At 38.8% G+C, this 21,998-nt stretch overlaps 1 protein-coding gene across 2 annotated transcripts in view; it reads right to left on the minus strand.

The window, feature by feature from the left end:
- The window catches only part of ADGRL4 (adhesion G protein-coupled receptor L4), a 73,423-nt gene that overhangs the window by 34,299 nt on the left and 17,126 nt on the right, over nt 1–21,998 (minus strand). For both annotated transcript variants that reach the window (XM_041421436.1, XM_041421435.1), the window contains exon 3: nt 1,242–1,394. In XM_041421436.1, coding sequence (XP_041277370.1) covers nt 1,242–1,394 — 153 coding nt within the window. The remainder of the gene's footprint in view (nt 1–1,241; nt 1,395–21,998) is intronic.

Consider the following 21,998-nt stretch of genomic DNA (forward strand, 5'->3'; position numbering starts at 1 on the left):
CTCTTGGCTCCTCCATGTGGGTATTCAAAAAGAAGGAGTACTCTAGTAGAGGATAAAAAAAGAGATCAGTCTGCCCAGTAAAGAGGGGAAAAAAGCAGAAATTACCAAGCTAAGGGTAAGAAGTTAAAGCGACACAAAACCAGTCAGAGAAATAACTTTGAAGACAAACTTCCGAAGCTGAAGAAATATCATAATGTAAAAATCAAAACCTGGAGCAGAAATGGTGAGAATATTTACAGCTCAATGTGCTAACTGTCTCCATCCCAGCTAATTTAAGAATGATTCATAGCAGCTGGATAAAGCAGAGCACTTTTAGATGGATGTGAGCAATGGGCAAGAAATGTTGATTAGATCACTTTCTGGCTTAATATGCAACCACTCTGCTGATATTAAGAGCAGTGAGAAGAGAGGTTGTCAGCACTCACAAGCTCACAGGAGACATACCTAGAATGAGACACAGTCAGCATAAAGGTGTAAAGGGCAATAGATTTATTTCTCATTTTCCCATTCCCTGAGGACTTTTGCAACATACAGAGAAAATTACCAGGAGTTTGAAAAAGAGAAATAGTTGCAGTTCTTTCATTCAGAGGAAATCCTAAAGGATTGCAGGGTTGTTCAGAAATAACATTTTTCCAGAGAACTTTTCCTCCCCTGTAATCTTGAACATGTTCCATTCAACTGCTAGAGAGCCAGAGGCTAATGAATGGTACAGGATGTAAGATAACCACTGATCTTGCTTGTTGCTTTTGATTAGACTTGAAAAATTACCAAAAGTATCCTAACCAAGTTCCCAAACAAAAGATATTTGAAGTATACTAGTTCAAACTCATAGAGAATTTTATTGATCCAGAACTGATTGCAGAATATTTTGACACTTTTTCTCCTGAGAATGTGACCACCTTGTTCAGAGATCAGTGAAACAGTGGCACAAATGGGTAAATTGGTGATTTCTGTGTTGCCTAAAATATATTGTGTAAATCTGTGACATGTAGATTTAAATAAGCAAGCAGAGCTAAGAAGCACATGTCATTGAAAGCAATGGCAGATGCTCTGTTGTCAGGGAGAAGTGTGGGCCTGACCTGGAATATTAAGCAAGCCTGTTCCAGTCCAAAATGTGGGAATTTTATACCCAAACTCAAACTTCACAAATATGAAAGCATTTTGCTAGATTTCTATAATTAAGAGAAGCAATAAGAGAAGAATGACAGTGTAAAGCTCTCTGGCACACAGTAATAACTTACCCACACAGGAGGTTCCATCATTAGGAACAAAAATTTGTTGACCATTGCTGGGTTTGAAACCAGACATACACGTGCAGTAATAACTTCCCTCTGTGTTTGTGCAATTGGCATGCTCTCCACAAGGCTGAGTAGCATTTTCACACTCATTATCATCTGCAAGACAAATTATGGAAAAATATATTTACATTTGATGATTGAAGAAAGCAGTATTGTATAAGCTTAAATTGGCTCTGGCATTTCACTTGCATAAGTCTTGAATGCTGAGCTGGCAGTCTTGGTATTTGTCTATACAGTTTTCCCATTACTAAGGATGTAATCAGGTGTTCAGCAGCACTCATCTGCCCTCATCCTGTGTGAACCAACAAGTGAGAGATCAGTGGGATGCTGAAATAAATGGTTTAATTGGATATACACTTGGAATAAGGGACTGAGACAAGTGCGTGTTCTGCCATGGTTGGAATTGATAACATTGTTTTCCTATCCAAAAATCTACAGGTAGAAGCTCACTCTGAGGATGTGCCTGGGAATTCTGAATTATAAAAAACATAGGTCAAAAGGATATGAACAAATCACCCCCTTCAGTCTCTGACATCAAAGCTAAACCACTATAGCTAAATGCACATTTTAATGGCCTGTTTTAAAAGATCTTTATGGTATTTCTCAGCTTTACTGGAAAACAGACTTAAAAATTCATCTACTGCCTGGCCTGAGTCTTCAAGTATATTGTTTTTTCTTAGTTATCCCAAAGGTCTTAATAAAGAGATGAGCAAGGTTCATGTCTTGAGCCTTACCTCTTAGCAATTGCTCTGCAAGTCACAATTTTTGTACCTGAAAATTTACATGAACAATTTTACAGGGCTAATCCCAGGCCTCCAATGACACAGTGAAAAGGAGTGGTAGACACAAATTTGAGACTGTCATCTGCAGAGCCTCAGCACGCGCTGTCATTATGAGCATGGGGATCCAGCAATCTTAATCAAAGGTCAAACAAAACCATAAACTCATCCTTTGAACTGCATAGTTGATTTCCTGCAATGACTCAATAAAACCATTTCCTCTCCAAAATCTTCCAAGGTTTCTGTTGTCTATTAAATAATTTTCAGACCAAACTTAAAAAAAAAAATTCAAAAGCTTTCATATCCAGGCATACTTTTTATCAAACTGAAAGAAACACTCACAATACTGATAAATCAATCTTTCCAATAGCCCATTTTTTTGAAGTACCCCAAAACTTTGAAACAAAAATCAATAAAAGTCTCCCAAAGAAGGTGGCACTCCTGAGTGGAATTTTCTATTTTCTACATCATGAGAAAGGAAAAGAGTTAAAGACATCCTGAAATGTACTGGGATTTTGTTCCTGCTCTCAAGCAAAAGGTACTCATAACATGATGAATGACAGGAAAGAATTCTAACAGGGAGAGAAATAACAATTTATTGCAGAAGAGAAATGATTTAGGAGCATGACAGGGAGAAGAAATATGATTTCAGAAAAGACATCGAAGGATGAGCTTTAGAAAGGTGCTCCTGCTTCCTGATGGTCAGTATTCTCATAAGCTGCTTACAGAGATAGGATGCAGATAAGGAAAGTGGCATGCAAGCTGGGGCAGTGACAAGATTAAAGTACAACAAGAGCCACAAAGCCTTGCAGGAATACATTTCTGGAATAAAACTTAGTCACAACCCCCAGCATATCTCAAACAGGACATTTTTTGATATTTGAAGTCTGACAAGATTTTGAATGTGACTCAGTTGACTCAGACATGCAAATATCAATTCAGAGTTGCAGTTTTCCTCAGGGGAATTTGGGTCAACAGTATCAAATGGATTATGCTCATTAAAACTAAAATGTAATGTAATTTAATGAGGAATCCAAGTATAAAAGCACTGTGCCAACACACATCAACAATATTTATTCCACAGCCTTGGTATTCATGAGAATACAGCAGAGGATGTGTATCATTTGGATCTTAAAGAATGCCAAAATAAAACCTAATTAGCACAAGTGGAATTACGATAGGGAGGAAAAAGTGTGATGTTGATCCCAACTCAAAAAAACCCCATGAGAATGTGAAAAAATCTGGTTTGTCACGTAGCATTGCAGAGATCAAGTCCCAGAAAACTTTGCAAACCTTAATTACAGGGTCCACATCTAATGTATTTTGTGTGTGTCTGACTCCTTTGCAACCCAAATTTACCTAGCATTTAGTGACAACAAAAGAGAGTGCACTACCCTATTATAGTTAGTTGTAAAATTAATTTGTTCTTGGGAAAATATTACAGATTCTAGAAAAGAGTATATGTTGACTTTGGAAAGCTCATGGGATTGTAGTCTTGGAAAATGAGAAGTAGAAGGTCACTGATGGTGGCAGAACTTGGTTTGAAGTAGAGGAATAACAGAGCTGAGGAGTCTAAAGGCTACATGCAAGAACATTTATTTTGGATGTTTTTTCTAGGACTTCAACTGTAGTCCTTGATATCCAGCAATATTGCCTTTTTTAGGTGGTCCAAAGGATTTATAACCAATATTAAAATGACTCATAGAATGACTCTAGAATTACACCTAAATAACTTCACCGGATTATTGGGGTTTTCCCTCAATATTTATGATGTCTGCAAGGGGTTTAATGATGACTGCATGGCCTTGGTAAGCTTTCTTATTGAGAGATCTTTCAGATCATTACAGGACCATTTTGAACATTGAAGAACAGCAGTAACTTATATTGCAAACACAAGAATGAATATTTTAAAGAGTTAAATTCACATGGAGCTTTCATTTCACTATTCCCATGGCCTAAAGTAATAGTGAGCAGACTGTGCAGGGGGATAATTTACTGGACCACATCCTGCTTGCATTGAAATTAATGACGTAAAAGTTACTGATGTAAGTAGGCTATGGAAAACTACCAGGTTAATGAGGAAGGCAAGAGAAGAAGTTTGAAGAAAACAGAAAGGATTTTCATATACAGTCTATCTCAACATTTCTTTTTACGCAAAATATTCTACAAGATAAAAAATGATGGCAAAATATTATTAAGTTCTCTGTGTAAACAACCTGAATTTTTTATTCAGACAGCACTCCAATGAGGAGCCCAAGGGCTTAAAGTAATATTCCAAATTTTACATGATTTATAATGTCGTTGGATTTGTGATATAAAGGATGACAGGAGAAAAACAATGGGATTTATAGGTGAAAAAATGTTTTTCTAACAAAATTTTCTGCCTATACAGAAAGGATACTTTAAGTGACAGAACTCATATAGTCCACCTGCTTTGTTGCTGCCTAATTTAATTACAGCATGTGCATTTAATGCTGCACAGCTACTCATTGAACACTGCAGGCAGTATTTCAGGAATACACATTGCTTTAAAGATTTTTTTGTCTCCAGTAAATTGTGAAAAATTTGGAGACTTTAGAGGCACAACAACCTAAATGACAAAGTTAATTATCATGGCCAAATGGTAATGTTACATTCAAGTCTGTTTGATGTACAAGGCATTTCCTGAATAGCTGCACTGTCTTGAGAAATGACAGTGGGGGCATGGAGCTGGTTTTTGGGATTCTAGGCTTGGTTGGTTTTTCTGGGTTTCTTTCCATTTTTGTCCAGTTATTTTTTTACATGGCAGTTCTATGATTTGGATTGCTCTAAAATCTCATCATTCCTAACTGAAATGTAAGGAAGGTTATAAATAATTTGCAATGGAATTTGTGTTGAGTAACTCAAAGATACGTGGGAGATATAAGAATGTGTACCTGAATACTGGTAGGATGTTTACATAGTAGAGTTGTATAATAAAATCCATTTAAAATTTTTACCTTAAAATTACAGCTAGCATGTATTTTACTGTACATAAATGTCATAGTTAGACAGAATCAACTACTGTTATAGTAATCAATGCAATGTAATCATACGTCTACTAGTCTCTTGAGAATGTATTATAGATCTTTAAAAACAAAAAAAAAGGGAAAAAAAATGAAAAACTGATATACCACTCTAGATCTCCATTTTGATTTGAGCTAGTAATTCTGTTACCAAACACTTCTGCTCATTAATATGAGCACATTTTTGTACAGAGAGCATTAAATTCTTTTAGAAACTTTAAAATATACCAGTAAAAAAAAGAAGATTGATTTGTAGATTTTAGGGTCATGATGCACTTGGAAGCCAGAGAAATCTGGTTTTAGGAGGAGAAAAGATTTTAGGAGGAGAAAAATGAACCTGCAATATTTCCTTTGTTGTATTCTATGTCCCTTTTAAAGTGCAAGATTTACCATGTCATGTATGGTAAATATATGGTATTTTAATAATGTGTTGATTATGAAATTATGCATATGGTTATGAAATTATAATCTACAATTGGAAAACAGCTACAAAAGTACATAATTTGCTTTTTTTTTTTTTTTTTTTTTTTTTTGTGAAGAAAATTGGTAAATTCTTTATCAACTTTGGATAGAAGATTTTTGTAATACCGCATACATGAAAAGTATGAGGACAAATTTTGGTAGTGGATTTATTAAACAGATATGAAAGATTTTCATTGCACTGGGCATATCTCTGTCACAGACTTTTTGATGCTATGATGACATATAATATGAAGAGTTAGTTTTGGGGTGAAACTTGTCATATTGATTCACAATCACACAGAAATTTTTCTTGTTTTACTTTTCATAAATTTTTAAATAAATTGTTCCTCCCTTCAAGTAACAAACAAGGTGGAAATCCAAAATTAAAAAGAATGATTTGTGCATTTTCTCATTTCCATGCAAAATGAGATTTTTGCAGAAATGAAGAGAATATTAAAGACTCCTGATCAGAGCTTGAATTTGTTAACCTGAGGTTTCCCAAAGCCTCACTGGAACAAGCATCAATGCTGTGATTTTCAGAAGTTTACTGAAGCCTGATGTTACTAAGGACCACAAGCGGCTCTTACACTACAATGTATGTACCTTGTATTTAGTGCGTGACATAAAGTTAATGCAATTAAAACATCAACAATTAATTTTTCTAATTCATGCAAACCTCTCTGTGGAAACCTGGAAGGCTGGAGGCCTCTGGAGCACACCCATCTATCAGATGGACACGGTATCCCGGACACAGCAGCCTGAGCAGCGGACAGCAGCGGGTGGGAAGGAAATGCAGCCGGGCTGGCAGGGGAATGCACTGATTCATTGCATCCGCTGCTTTCTGACAGCCCTCTGCTGCCAGAGCTGCTATGGAGCCCCTGGGGGACAGGAAAACTACCCTTCCCTAGCATAACCCTCATGGGAGAACAGGGCTTGAAGTGCCTCACTTAACCCCTCAAAAGCAAGGAAATGAAAGGCTTCCTGTAAAACAAATTCCAGTGCTACACCCCCCGCTGTGCTCAGCTCGTCTGGGGGTCTCAGAGCAGTGGGTGATTTTACATACATTACTTCTGTGCTGCAGGACTGCATCTACTGCCATCAAAGCCCGAGTTAAGAACAGCAATACCATTAAGAACCTCGCCTCTCCTTCCTTGTGATTTGTTTCCATTAATGGCAATTTAACACAATTTGTTTATGATTCTCCAAAGATTCAGCATTCGAGCTTGGTCTAAATCAGCATGAAAGAGCAGATGCTTAGAATAACCACTTGAGACTGTAGAAACTGGGCTGGAAATCTCATTTAAATATGAATTGCTTTCATAATGGGCCTGATTCATCTTTGTCCTACACCTGGGCAGGGAACCATGCAGTTGCGGCATAGAAAATCTTACTGCTGCAAGCTCTGCCTTGTTAAGATTTCACATTTCCCTACCACCTTCAAGAGCTTTTCACAATGCCTTCTTGGGTTGCTTTTGTAGCTTGGTAGGAGATTTTAACCAGTTTTAACTGGGTGGCTCTAAAACTAGCTGGTCTCCTATAGGGTCTTAGTGCAGCAAACAAATATTTTCTCTCACATCTTCATAGCCTATGTGTATACAAAGGGATGATTTCAGATCAACAGTTCTTTCATGTCTGAAGGAACTAAAGGGCACACAATAGAAAATTCCCTTAGTCCCAGTTTAAGGAACAGGACAGAACAGTCCAAAAATAAGGAGGAAAGGAAAGTTACCTACATATTAAAGTCACACTCAGATTGAGTTTCAGAGAATAGACAAGGTTTAGAGGGGTTAATATATTACCCAACTGTTTCCCTCATCTCTTGCTGATATTTCCATACATTATAAATTAAACATGAACAGCATTTATTATCAGGTAAGTGCCAGTGAGGAAACTGTAATTTTGTTTAGCCACACAGAATGTCCTGCCTTTTCAACACTTGTGAAATACCAGAAAAAGGAAATCTATATTTTGTGATCACTCATATGTAAAGAATGGGGATGTGGTGGGATATATTTCATTAAAGGTACTAGTCCTTGACTGGAAACAAACCATTTACCCAGAGAGGCATCTGCAAGAATTTGAGAACAAAAAGGAACAAGTGAAACAGAAATAAAATGGGGGATTAAATAATGGAAGGAGGGAATAAATATTGAGTGGTCCTGTCACATTTTCCCCCATCACTTCCTCCCCTGCACCTCTGGAGAGCAGAGGCCCACATGGAGTGTATCAATACCCTCCCATCACTCTCCCAGAAGAGACCTCATTGCTTTACTGACCCACAGAGATCCAGCAAGAACAATTCAGAGCTGCAAGCGCAGAGCACCAGTTTGGGTGTCCAAACCACAAATTAGTTATTCATTGTCTGACTGATCCCTTCCCTGACTGGGTTGTGAGGGAAAGACCTGGGAGTGCTATGAAGATTTTCTACTGCAGGAAAACTTGGAGCTGGTCAGGCATCCCCTGTGTGTGGAGAGCAGGGTCCCAGGTGCCTGTCAGTGGTGTGGGTGCTGAGCACAGCCCAAGAGGCAGCTCAGGCACAAGGGACAAGGAGCTGCCACTCACTCTCAGGGTAGCAGACTGTGATCTCCTTGTATCTGGAGTACTCCAGGATCCCCTTCTGTTTTTCTGCCAAGAACATGCATTAATTTACCAGCTGAGAAGTTGGTCTGATGAGCTGTTAAAATGCAATGTTAAAGAAGGAGAGAGACTGTAGCAGAGTAATGTCAGAGACAGTACAGTGTGAAAAAGCCCCTGAAGAGGCTGAAGATGGTCTGCTGGAGTTCCAAGGCTGGTTTTTGAGGTGAGAAGTTGTGACTAGGTGAATTATTTTGAAAACTGGTTAATAGATGCTGAATAGGAGTGGATAAAAAATAAACCTAATTTCAGTTCCAGTTACATGCAGCTCCTAGTTGGTTATATTGTGAACTCAAACAGCACAATGCTCCCATCTGACAGGATGTGAATAAGTGAGATGTCACTCAAATCTAAACATTTTGGTCCCACGCAGGAGATTAGACAAAAGGAAAGTGGCTTAGGAAACAGTCTGATTAAGGGGGAATACAAACTTCCAGGCAACACTGTCCTAAATTTCAAAACAAAAAAGTGTATTTATTCAGAAAACACAGCCAGGAAATGCATCAGCACTTCACAGCTTATATATGAAATCCAGAGGGGGGCCATCATGGTGTGGGTGAGCAAGATGTGGAGAAGGTGTAACTGAGAGAAAACACAGCTTGACTGAGGCAGTGGAACATTGAGCCGTATCTGATGAGCTTTATCAAACTTACTACAAACATGCAGCAAAGGCTATGAGAAGAAATGATGCTGTTCTATGTCAGGATATGGGCTTATCTTCCTTCAGTCACCCAGGACTACATCCTGGGGTCTGGAATGTCACATGGCAACAGCAGCACTGTGTTCCCACTATGCCAGGCAGCTGGGGCTGGAAGCCCACAAAAGCACCTGTGCTGTTCTGGGAGCCTCTGCAAAGCACAAAGGGCAGTATCAAATATTTAACATCAGTGACACTGTGATGTGTGTGAGCTGGTTGCACAGGTGGTACACAGTGATGGACACAAATGAGCAAATACATGGGGCTCTGCAATGATTCATAAAATAACTGCTCAGGCACAAAGCTAGCTGGTAAAGGTACTTCTAATTGGAGTTGATAGGATCAATTTGTTTGGGGTGGTTCATATTATACATTTGGGAGACAGAAATTAAAACTAGGCTGCTGAGTTCCTCCCTGGAGTGGGCAGACAGGTGTGTTTGAGCTAAAGGACAAGCTCAGGTTCATATTTAATTCTGAAGCAGGCTTTCCCCTAGCTGACTTGCTCCATTGCTCCTTGTGGCAGGCTCAGAAATACCAGGACTGTTTCTGCATTTCTTTCCAAGTGAATGTGCTCACGTTTGGTTTAAGTGTGTGAAAAGTCTTTTTCCATAAAAGAGCCTGACCTGAAACTCACAAATGCCCAAGGAGTGACTCCCATTAACCTACACCATTGCTATTACAGGAGCAAAGGGGCAAAACCTGCCTAGAGCAGAAGTCAAGAACCAAGATCACATTGCTCTTCTTTCATCACTGACACTGATGTAATTACAAAACCCAGCCTCAGCATCCTGGCAGACACCTGTGTCAAGCTTGCTATTTCAGGATTAGACAGAATGCAATTGAGACACATCATTAGTTTCTTGGTTTGCCTCCTTCAAAAACAAGGAATTAACACAAAGTGAAGTGCAGCTGAATGGGGATATGCTGGATTTGAACTGCTGGCAATGTGCAGGTATCAGTGTTTTTCTGAATGCTACCAGCAGAAGCGTTTTAGAAACTTCACTGTTATTAAATTACATATTTTCCCTTATAGCTTTCATTTTTGTTGTTAACTTGTTTGTTTTCACTGAAAAACAACCTTTAACTGCGGACATGCACAATCAGAATATTTTTGCTTAAAGGAAAGTAAGCAGCACAGCAGTCCCCTGCTGAAAGGGATTTGCCAGTAGGTAACCATGCCCCCTCCTGCAGAACTGAATGGGAGCCCAAGTAAAGTTCTGTTTCAGCACTGCAAATACAACTGGTAAAAAAAAAAGTATTAAAAAAACCCAAAAAACAAAGGAAACCAGAAATCCAACCAAACCCAAATCAAACTGCAGCCAGACAATATTAGCATTCTAATTTCTTGCAGATTTCCCAGTGCATTTTCCATAATTCTGGCATAGAATCAGCACCATCCATGAAAGTAGATTTATCAGAATGTGAGAGTGAAGTCTTGATTATATATTATAATCAAGACTTGATTATATATGAAGTCTTCTTTCTTCAGAGTATTTATTATTCTGTATTTATTATGTGTACACATATCTGTCCAATACTCCAATAGCCACTCTATAATAGTATTAAGGAAAATAAGACTCAAAGTTCTTCAATTACCAATGCACCTGGTTCTTGTTATTTCTAGCACAAACTTCTCAAAACTCTGCTTGCAGAACTTCCTGAAACACATAAACTTAGTATGACAGAATTTTTTGCACGTTCCATCAGAACCATAAACACTCTTGGAGAAGACATGATTCTCCAGTAGCTGCAAAGAGGTGCACCAAATCTTGTGATTTATTTAATCTGCATGCAACAGATGTTAAATGCATCTAAAGAAAGACAGTATAACCAAATCAGGATTACTCTTTTAACATCTAAATCCCAAAAGCTACTAGATGTCTCCTACAGACAGTTCCAGAGGGTATCACTCAGAGGCAGTGATCTCTTTGGCTTCCTTAAAATTGACACATCAAACAGCAAAACCCACAAAGCTAGAGGTCATGGTGAACCTGAATTCCTACATCTCACATTTCCAGACTAGCTTCCTGGTCCATGAGGGATAAACTCTGTTTACATTTCCCATTTTACCAGCATTTTTGGAAGAGAAAAGAGGAACTGAATTTTACTTAGAAGGATTTTGCTAGATCCTAAATTTAAAACCGCAGCATTAAGACTTTCTTTGGGCAACAACCAAAGGACAGCTAGACATGTAGGAAGGACAACTGGGCTCCTCAGTGTTCAGCTTTTGAATCTGCTGCTTAAAAACAGGTAGTACCTTGTGAAGTCCAGGTATCATTGTGTTACATTTTTTTGCAAAGGACAAATTTATTGCAAATAATTTCCTGTAACATATTTGAAACAGTATTAAGAACATTTCTTGCTTTTGAGATGTGTACTATGTTCCACTTTGGATTTAAAAAGCAGAATACAATAAAAGATATGGTAAAATTTCATTGAGAGAAGTAGTAACTCAAATAACATGGAAGGCCATAAAACAGTGACTACAGAAGCTATTTTTTTTCCATTGTGGAACAGTGCTCATTGATTTCTGAAACCACAGGCTAATTATACTCTGAGTGGATGGAGTACCTTAAGGAGTCTGGTCTGAGCATCAGAGACACAGACATCACTATTTACTTTTGTCAAACCTAACTTACAGTACTAAAGACAAGAGTATCTTGACAAAATTTGATTGCCACTCTTCAGGAGGTTAGATGAGGTGACCTAATCCTGCTCTATGAAACACTTGGACCTATATTGCTCTAAGCTAGTATTAGGGTTAGGTCATTATAAGAAGACACTGCAATAGTGAATAATGGTTTTATTTATTTTATTTTTAAAGTAAAAAAAATTACATGTGAAATATTCATCCTCCATCTTCTGCAGTGGCCCACATAGCTTTCATGTGGCTTGATGACTGAGCTTTTTATATTAGTCCTATTTGTGAGTTATCCCATTTAAATGTTCTGGAATTCAATAGCTTCACTTCTGGATAATAGACTAAATCACAAAAGGAAATAATTTCAATCTATAACTGAGAAAGGCCATTAATTGCTGGAATACATCCAGTCTCCAAACCTGAAGATATCAAATATGGTCTGGCAAGGAGGAGACAATTAGGCTGAGGAATTCTACCCAGAGGGAAAACATGCCAGCGTTATTTCAGCTGGACTAATGACTACAACAATAACCACTGAAGTATTTCCAGCTACTGTCAATGCTGCAAGTATTTAACTCCATGGTCAAAACATCTTAACTACTGACAGTGATATTCTCAGAGACTGACCCCAGTGGATGATTTCAGAAAAAAATCACTATAAAATCATAAAGATTTTGGTGCTGTGTACTACTCCCCACAGCCTCTCCCTTTTTTTTTTTTTTCTTCTGATGTGAATTAAAGCTAAATGTAATAAATGTAATGATAGAAGTGGAACGGGAGGTTGTAAAACTTAGGAGGAGTCAGGTCTGTGATACTGCTTGGCTCAGTTAAAAGGTTGCAGGTATTTGGATGATTATAATAGTTTTCCCATATAATAGGCAAATATCATCTGAGTGGAATTTGCTACTTTGAAAAGCATCGAGCTCTCCTCCTTTCTGTAGCAACCTCTTCCAAAAACCAGACTGGTCTTAAGGCCAAATTTCCTCTTTCATCTCTCCCTCCTGAAACATACAGCTTTGAATTGATGGAACTCATGGTCTCCTCATGCCAAATAGTCTGGTAGCTCTTTCTGGACCTTTTCTCTAAGGCATAAAATCTGGAAAATTTTAGTTTAATGTCAAACAGCAGAATGAGTTAACTTACTCAGATCTCTTAATGAATTTTGTGTGTGAGAGGAGTACATGGCATCCTTAATGAATTTTAAGTGACTTTTCCCTTGCTGATACACTAACAACTCTACTCTTCATTAGTTAATACAACCTAGGTTGAAATATTCTGTTTATTCATAATCACTGTTGTCTACATGAATTTGTAATTTTCCAGTGAAGGTTTTTATTCTCAGAAACAGGGGCTAAGGACTTTATTATCCCAACGATACAAAACACTTAGTAGGCAAAACCCAAAATTCCATTAAAAACATATCAGATTTTGGACAGAACTAATACTTACACCATGGAATAAAATTGAAATGTGGCATGAGTCAGAGATGAAAACAGTTTTAAGTTGTTTACCGTAATAGGACCTGCCACACAGAGTGTTACTATGCGCACTTTATGCCTGGGAGGTGTGGATATGTTGTAAAAATGCTGTGTGTCTTCTAATGGGAGCCAGGCCGTGTGCCACACTGGGGGGCTGCGTGAGCCCAGAGGTGTGTCCCATCACAGGCAGTGGTGCTGCCCTCTGGCCAGGTTAATGTTCCCTTTAAAGCCAGTCTCTATCAGCCTGGCCACGGCACCACAGCCCCAGCTCTGCTCGCTGCCGCCTGACCTGCTCACCCAGCACTGCCCTCCCTCAGGAATAGTCCCAATCACACAGCACAGAGAAAACACTGCTGTCCCCAGTTAAAGTGAGGGGTATAATTTGCATACTGGGATTAGAGAAAAGGAGGATTGTCATAAGGTACTGAATAAATGCCCATAAAACACAACACGTTTCCATGGACTGCCATGCTGAGGTGCCAGCTGAGAGGGAGGCACTGCAGAAACTTTCACCAGTATTGTTCTCTGAGCATTACTCAGCTTCAAAGTTCTCAGCTGGAAAGGCTAAAAACTTGCTTCCCGAGAAAATCACTCAAAAATATAAAAAGAACCTTCCCTTCACATATTGAAATAAACCCCTCAAAGTAAGTGCCTAAACCTAAGTTCAAGCAAAAATAATCAAGATAAATATTACGATTACTGCATCAACTGAACTCGTAGAAGCATTAGGTAGATTTCTGCAGCATGTTAAGTCTCCCTGAAATTGGGCCGTCTAATTGGAAATGTGGTAAAGTGCTGCAAGCTGCAGTAAAGATGGTTACTTTGTTTTCAATCTAGGAAAACTATTATACCATGTATCAAATGTTTTATTCATCAAAAGAAGTGATTGCCTTTTGTCCTCTGCACCTGCCTGTGAATGCATCAGCACAGGCAGTTCAATAGGATAGCCTCAATTTTGGTCCAAAAGTCCTAACACAATCAACATACTAAAAATCCCAGTTTCAATTTGTTGGGAAATGTTCTCTGTGGTTGAAATTGTTGCAAATTTTATATTATCTAAACATTAAACATTTCACTTAGAGTAGGTTTATGCCTCAAATCTAAATTCAGACTATGGACACAAAAAGTAGCATTTAAAAAGACATTATTTTCAAATGGTCAAGCTGTTATGTAAGAAAATAATATATTTGAGCTCAAATTCTTGCACCAGCTGCCTTGGCTCCAGATCAGGCACTGTAAAGTTAACCTCCAGGACCTCCTCCAGAGGCTCACTGAAAGATCTGGGATACAGAACAGCTGGAGCCAGGGAAAAGGGCATGTTGGGGATGGGACAGCATGCCATACTTTGGGAAGGTTGATATTTTGCAGAGGGCTGACTATTGTTCAGAGAAGTGTTTTACCAGTCCTAAAATCTACACAGGGATTAGAGTAAAGAAAGGGCATGCCTTTCTCTTAGCTGGTGACATCCATGTTACAGCTGCTAGAGACAACTGGCAGAGTCACCCTGTGGCTTAAGGCTCAGACAAGAAGGAAAAATTGTTTTCTAAGCAGGCTCCAGTTTTAGGCCATTAAACTGCAAGATAATGATGGGTTTTTTGAGGAGCAACAAATTCTTTAGGACTTCATTTGGTGCCTGCTCTAGCCAAAGGCTGCTGTGTTGTGATATTTTATGTTTAAACGTACCCTACTCTGACAAGTCACCGAAGTCTTTAAAGTCTTCTCATCTTTATTGCAGACAGTACTTTGATCTCAATGCCAGAAAAGGTCAAGACAAGAACTTCAGAATGAGACTTGTTTACATCCAACATAAAATACAAATAAATGAATGTGGCAAGGACATCTCAGGCAGATTAAATAAGGCCACATTTTCTTAGTTCCACTCAAAATGTTTTTGTTTTTGCCAACCATTGTGCAAGCAATATCATCATCAAATCCCATGAAATTCACTTATTGAGGCACTTTCCCCCTCAAAATGTTTCATCAATCATAGCCCAGAAGGGCTCTGTCACAGGATAATTGCAACTTGGCGTACCAACAAAGAGCATCCCAGCATCCTCAGCTTCCTTATCTATACAATAGGCAGGGATGACAGCCATTTTATTAGCTGAGATATTGTTACCCACATCAGATAAAATAGCATGTTTTGTTGCTTTGATGTTTTCTGTCAGCAGAGCAGAGTTGACATTTCCAACTGCATGTTTAGAGAATGGCTGTGGTAGCAGCTTATGTTCCCTCACAACACCCCTGCCCACAAACATCTCACAGAGTGAGTCAAGGGATGTACTAATTGCACTTTATCAGAAAGGAATGGGAAGACCAAACAGAGCTTCTGTAATTTCTAGCCAAGACATAATTGTGGAGTAATTTTTTTGTCTAAATACTTTTCTTTGAGGGAGAAAAAAAAAAAAAAATCACCAGAGTGAATTCCCTCTGAAAGCAACCAGCTGAGAAGTTACATAGAAATTATTTCAGCCATTCCTGTTCCACTGTCTCCACATACTGTGGAGATTATTAATCCACAGAATATTTAGTGAATTAAAATAACATTTGGGGTAACTACTTACCTTTAACAATTTTCCAAAATAACAAAAATTATAGCACTCAGAAATATGTATCTTGCTTCCACATGCTTGGTTAGATCATGCAGACTTTGAAGGCTAACAAAAAATCTGTCATGCAGAGCAATATGCAAACGCATTTAATTTTCTATTTAAATTCTTCCTGAGAGAGTGGACTTTTCTTGAATTTCAAAATAGCAAGCCTGTTAACCAAACTCTGAAGGTGGAAAAGTCTGCTTGTCGACACCAGGCTTATCTTGCTGCACCATCACTTGGGCAATAATTATATGAAGTGCTGTAGACATAATTTAATAATTCAACATTTGCCTACTGCTACCGAAGACTTCCCATCTATACTAAGCACAGGGAAGTGTTCTGGACTGTCCAGTGGACAGCATGACAAATACTGTCCACATCTTTTATGACAGCAGGGCTATAGCACACTGCTTTGTGATGAAGGGTGTTGTTAGAATGATAACAGGAACAGCGCAATTAAAAGTCATTAACCCAGCAGGAAATCTCATCTTTGGTGGCTACTCAGCAAGGGGTTGCCCCTGATAACAAAGAGCAAAGTAAGCAAGTGTAAACTGTTCTGACAAATACCAGCATCTCTGTTGACCTTCACAGTTGCACACATGCCACGTGCCTCCAGAGAGTCAGGCATTTCCAGTGATGCTCTGTCCAACAGCCCTGACATAATGACACCTCTCTCTGCCACATCTCTACCTCCCCAGCTCCTAAGTAATTCCCAAATGCAAAATGTGTGTTCTTCCTTTACACAGCAGTCTCCTTTCCTGATTTTTCACCTCCATACATGCTCCTGAAGCCACTTCCACAACCAAAGTCTGTGAGCTGGATGCGCCCTTGATTATATGACCTTGAGAGACTCACAGATTTCATTTTCTTTTATTGACTGTCCTATAGACTGTGGGTGGAAGCCTGTGGAATCGCTTAGCCTGCCTTTGTCTCAGTTCCCCATCTACCAAATCCTTTCATTTACCTTGTCTGTTTTGATTTAAACAAAATGAGCTCAAACATTTAAAGGTCACATTTGCTTTGATAGCAATATGAACTCATTTGGTACCTTGATCTTGTTTGGGTAAGCTTAAACCACATAATGAATCTTAAGAAATGAAACAAACTGAAACTTCCTTTCAAACACTACTCTCCAGAATGTTTTTACTTCGAGCAAAGAACTGCGCAAGATTAGGTTGCACGGTTAGAAAGGTACCTTATTACCCCATTAAAAAGTAGAGCTAAAAAGGAAATTCTGTCATGGATTTGAGTGGTTGGGAGGTTTAACCCTGAGTACCCTTTTGGTATTACAGAGAAGTTACACGTCCCTCATGCTTGTCTTTAAGCCCTGTGCTGTTGTTTCCCTTGTTGGGCTCTGGAGATGATCTGGAGACACAGAAGTGAGGTCCTCTAACCCAGTCAGCAGATGCCCTCCTTGCAGCAACTTTGTCAGGCAGACGCTGCTCTAAACAAAAGTTCCTTCTCCTACGAAAAATGTTCTAACATAGAATCTAAGGTCAAAATTGCAGGCAAAAAGAGGGTTGTGATAGTCTATTTTGAGCAGAATTGCATGTTATTGCTTGTTATTTTTATGCATCAATGGGCACCTAAAGGCTAAAGTGCTAAGTCTTTAGAAATGCCTCCATTATATGAAATTAGTACTTTTACAACACTCACTATTTTTTTTCTGCTTAAAGCTTTAGCTCCTGAAATCACATTAACAACTCCAATACTGCAAACTTAAACAAAAACCCCCCAAACCCAAGTATCTGCAGCTCCTAGCAACAGAAATTTTAATCTATTTTAAATGAAAGAAAGTCAAATATTCTCATGGTTCCACTTTTCTGGTTTGCAGAATAATGCATACATGAGGTCTGATTCACAGATACATAACTTGGCAAGAAGGTTCTACAAAGCCAGTGATCCTACTCTTTATCTTATGAAATTCTTTGGTTTTTCTAGTTTTCAGACACACCCTGGGCACAATGTCTATCAAATCTCTTGAAAATTTATAAAACATTGAGTTAAATAATTGTGCCTCCTTGTTTTGTTTATGCATCTCTGAAAACCTCTTCACAAGAATGACAGATGATAAACTAACAATAAAGAAGACAGAGACAAGCAAACTATCAAGGCAAAGTCAGTGGCAGGGAATCACTCATTTCATTACCTGTACATATTTCTTCAAACAGCAGCTTCTGACACACTTCAGTCTTGCAGCTCTGACTAACACCTGCTGACAGACTTAGCTCATATCTGTCTACCTGCTTCACAGAGAAAATAACTGTGTAAGGGTCCCACCTTGCTTTCTGCATTTAAAAACATGGAAGCACTTACCCTTCCTTCTTTTTTCCTTCCTTCTGCTGCTGCTGCTCTCTGCCATATCTGCCTATACCCTGAACAGACTGTCAGTGGAAATCTCAGTGCTGCTTCCACTTCCTTCCCTTTTAATAGCTAGTTCAGGAGAGAGGTAGTAGATTGGCATCTGGAGTATTGGGGCCCAGGAAACTACTCAGCTGCAATTGAAACCTTGTGTGTGTCAGGTGTGATGAGTTCTGAGAAAAAAAGTCAGAAACTTTCATAAATGAACTGCAACTGCCTTAATCACAGCATGGAGATAAAAGGGGCTCTTCAATGAACAGAGTGCTACTTGGCCATTTATCAAGGATTATTCAATTATCTAATAATGAAACCTTTAGATAATGAAATATTTTTTAAAAGGTGGAGGGAGAAAAAAACAACAACAAGGACTTTGCTGAAGCAGATGTAAAACTGACACATCTGCCTCCCTCGACACCACAAAATTGGCTCTTTCAATATGTTTCATTTGTTCTCCTGCCAATTGCTGATCTCTCATCAATTTACTTTCAGACTTGGAAGAAAATTAAATGGTTTGATGACATATCGGTATTTTATCTTTGAAATGTAAAATATGTATTTCAATGATCTTAGAAATGTTTCACTTCTTTGAAATGTTTGCAATTGTATGATGTGTGACTTGATCTCCATCTGGAATAAAAGAGTACAACTCCATCTAACTAAATGAATCTAGGCATTTTATCACAGCTGGTGATCTTGTCCATAGTTTTCGCATTGATTAAAAAAGAATATATCATATACTTATTTAGAAATATGCAGTGTGAAAGGTGATGATACCCTATATGCTTTAGGCATGCTTGAAAATATCTGTACTAGATGATTATCCAAAAACGCTTCCTAATAGCCTTAAATAGTCAAAATGAAATGACAGAACTGTCATCACAACAAATCACATAGGGAAATAAAAATGATGCCAGCATTAACTGCATCAGCCACCTGCTCTATATAGATTATTAAAATGATGGAAACGGTATGTTGGCTGTTCCATACATGCAGGCTAAAACCACCCACAGGTCCAATGTTTCATAATACTAGATGTAATTTACATGCCTGTAATTTATACAGCATTTCTCAAAATGCTGGCTGGAAAAGACTGGCTACTGACTGGGATACTCTAATTCCTTTCTCTGTGACTACTTCCTTCTTTAATCACAACTTGAAAAAAGAATTTTGGCACCGAAAGCACTTTGACAAATGCTATGTTGTGATTCTTGATATGGTCAGGACTGTATTGATCCTGTCAACAATAAATGGGGCAGTCTTTATTTTTTAATGATGCCTCAATTCCACTGAAAACTCTTTTCCAAAGGGTTGGGGTCCTATAAACAACTCTGGGAGCTCGTGCTATGATCAGCACAGTTGCAGTCACTTTTATTCAAACACAGGAAGAAGAAAAGGAGAAAGACATGGAGGTGATGGCAATGTCCTCTTCATTAGCAGTGTTTTAGCAGGAAGGAGTTTAGAGGCAGTCCTAAACAAACCTGCCCTCCCCTCATCCCGAAAAACACACTAATCACCCAGCTGCAGGCAGAGCTTGAGTAGAACTTCACCCCTTCCCTCCCACCTAGGCTACTTCAGGTGGCAAGAGTAGCTCAATCACCCTGAGCCAGGAGTGCATCTCTCCAGATGGGCAGGTAATGTCTCATGTGCCAGTCTTGATTTCAGGTTCCTGCCTTAGGGATACCTAATATATTTTACCCAAGAATTGTTTAAAGTAAAATAATCTGTCATATAAATGAATGGAAAGAGGCTCATTTTAGGTGCCATTGCCACTGTGACTGACCAATATAGATGAAAGTGCTCACATTTAGGCTTTCTTAACTCAAAGCAGTGGCTTTCCTCTCTTTATGCTAAGTTTACCCATCTGTAAAGTAGACACATTACAGTTTACCTAACTCAGAGAAATGAGATAATACAACTTTGGCAAAAGAAAGGCTCTATCACATTGCTTTACTAGACATAAAATGGTAATATGAATATATGATTTTAAATCAACATTAAGATAGTGTAGACTCTGGGACATTTCTGATATTGCTTTGGCTGGATAATGTAATTTATTTTCAAACAGGTTTCTAGAAGTGCTTGATATTCCACAAAGTCAGCCTGTGTTACATGATGTACATAGCTAATCTGCTCAGAAAAGAAATCATAAACAACACTTTATCCCATATAATTTTATTCATGAGAGCATTTTTCCAATTGGTGCAATCTTGAAGTATGGATTGGATCTTGGGATCACATAGCCATGACAACACACCCCCTAAGTTAGTCTGCTTTAAACATTCTTAATTTCCAGAGGAGGAAGGTGGTGCAAAATATTTAAGGCTGTCATATCTGGTTTAAAACATCCTTGTATTTTCTTTCTTCTTTTGTTTTTCCATATTTTCATAAGGGGAAAAAAAATCTCATTACACTATTACCCATACTTTCCTATGTGAGTATTCTGAGCAGGGTATTAACTATATTAGCAGTTAGTTTCCAGGGTGGAAATGACAGCATTTGCCTCTGATTGTCCCAGCACAGGAAGTATGACTCTTGGGAGCTCTCAGAACAGGCACCCACCACTGCCAGAAGCAGAGCAAGATTATATTGCTTCTTGCAAGAGGAAGAGCTTCTTGCTCTCGAGTGGGATTATATTGCTTCTTTTTTTTTCCCCAGGAGCTGGACTGAAATTTTTGAAATATGCATTAAGTGCTGCACATAACTTACAAATCAGCCATCACAGATCTTCAGTAGTTTTGTTTTCACAGGGTAATCCTTGGTGATATCCAAAATGAAATCTGTTATTTCTTTGATGAATGCATTTTAAAGTCCAAGGAAGAACATGGGTAAGTTACACAAAGAAGAGAGCGAAGATTTGCAAGCAATGATGAGAGTTGACAGGAAGGAAAACTACTATTGTTATAAGTGGCTTCTCAGAAGTCATCTCCCCCAAAAATGTAACTCTTCTAATCCACACTTGTGCAGTACATATATATTAACACAAAAGCTTCATTAGATGCTATCCCTGTAAATTATTTTAGTTTTAGAGTGGTAGATCCCAAGGTCTTGAAGACATTGGCCAGAAGATCCTGCTAGATTGGATGCTGAGTGCTGTCTCCCATGACAGTCCTGGATACTAAGCCACAGTTAAATGTCTGTCTTGACGGAGATTTATTTTGTATGTGCTTGAAACTGAACCATGTCACATATTTGGCAGGAAACGTAATCCCTTCAGAAAGAGGATTTGATCCTCAGTGTGATCTTGCCATTCTCAGGCAGGAATAGCTCTTGGTAGAGCCAGTGCAAGGTCTGTCCATGTATTTCTGTTTTGAGTAAGGGTCAAGTCCCAAACATGGGGCTATGAGAGCAAAAGCTCCTGTCCCCACCCATCCACATGGCCCTGATCACAAGAGAAGAGATGTCCTACAGATACCAACTGCACAGTGCACACACAAAATACCTCCATCTGAATTCATCCAGAGAATTGCTGGATATTTTTGAAATTGTTTCCCAAACCCCCAAGTAGCATGAGATGCAAACAGCAGCAAAAGAATTACTGTGAAGGAAACTAAGGCATGGCTCCTGGTTTGAAGAGAAACAAACAAAATCACTGTATGAATGACAGCTTAGAGATCCTCCCTTAGAGCTGACAGCTCCAGTATTTCCCCATCAAGCTGATTCCCAGCTTTGAGACTCTTTGGCTTGCCCTTCTCCTTTCTTCTGTTCAGACCATGACGACAGCCCTCTCCCTGCTATCAGCTGTACTGTGCCTTTCTGTCCTTTCCTTCTGACTGTGCCTCTTAAGTGCAGCTAGTCCCACCTCTCTGCCATTCCTTGTTTTCTGGTGGCACTTCTCATATGAGATTCCCATTGCTGAAGTATATGAGTTAGGATTTCCTACTCCCTTTTCCTGAAAACCTTAGGTATGAGTCTCAGCAATGGCTGAAAGTACAACATATCTGGGATGTAGCATAGCATTTGATACAGTGGCTCACAAAATCTTATTAGAAAAATGTCTTATAATGTCTTGG

This window comes from Onychostruthus taczanowskii, unplaced genomic scaffold (genome assembly GCF_017590055.1).
Source record: "Onychostruthus taczanowskii isolate IOZ18803 unplaced genomic scaffold, ASM1759005v1 scaffold7, whole genome shotgun sequence".
Lineage (NCBI taxonomy): Eukaryota > Metazoa > Chordata > Aves > Passeriformes > Passeridae > Onychostruthus > Onychostruthus taczanowskii.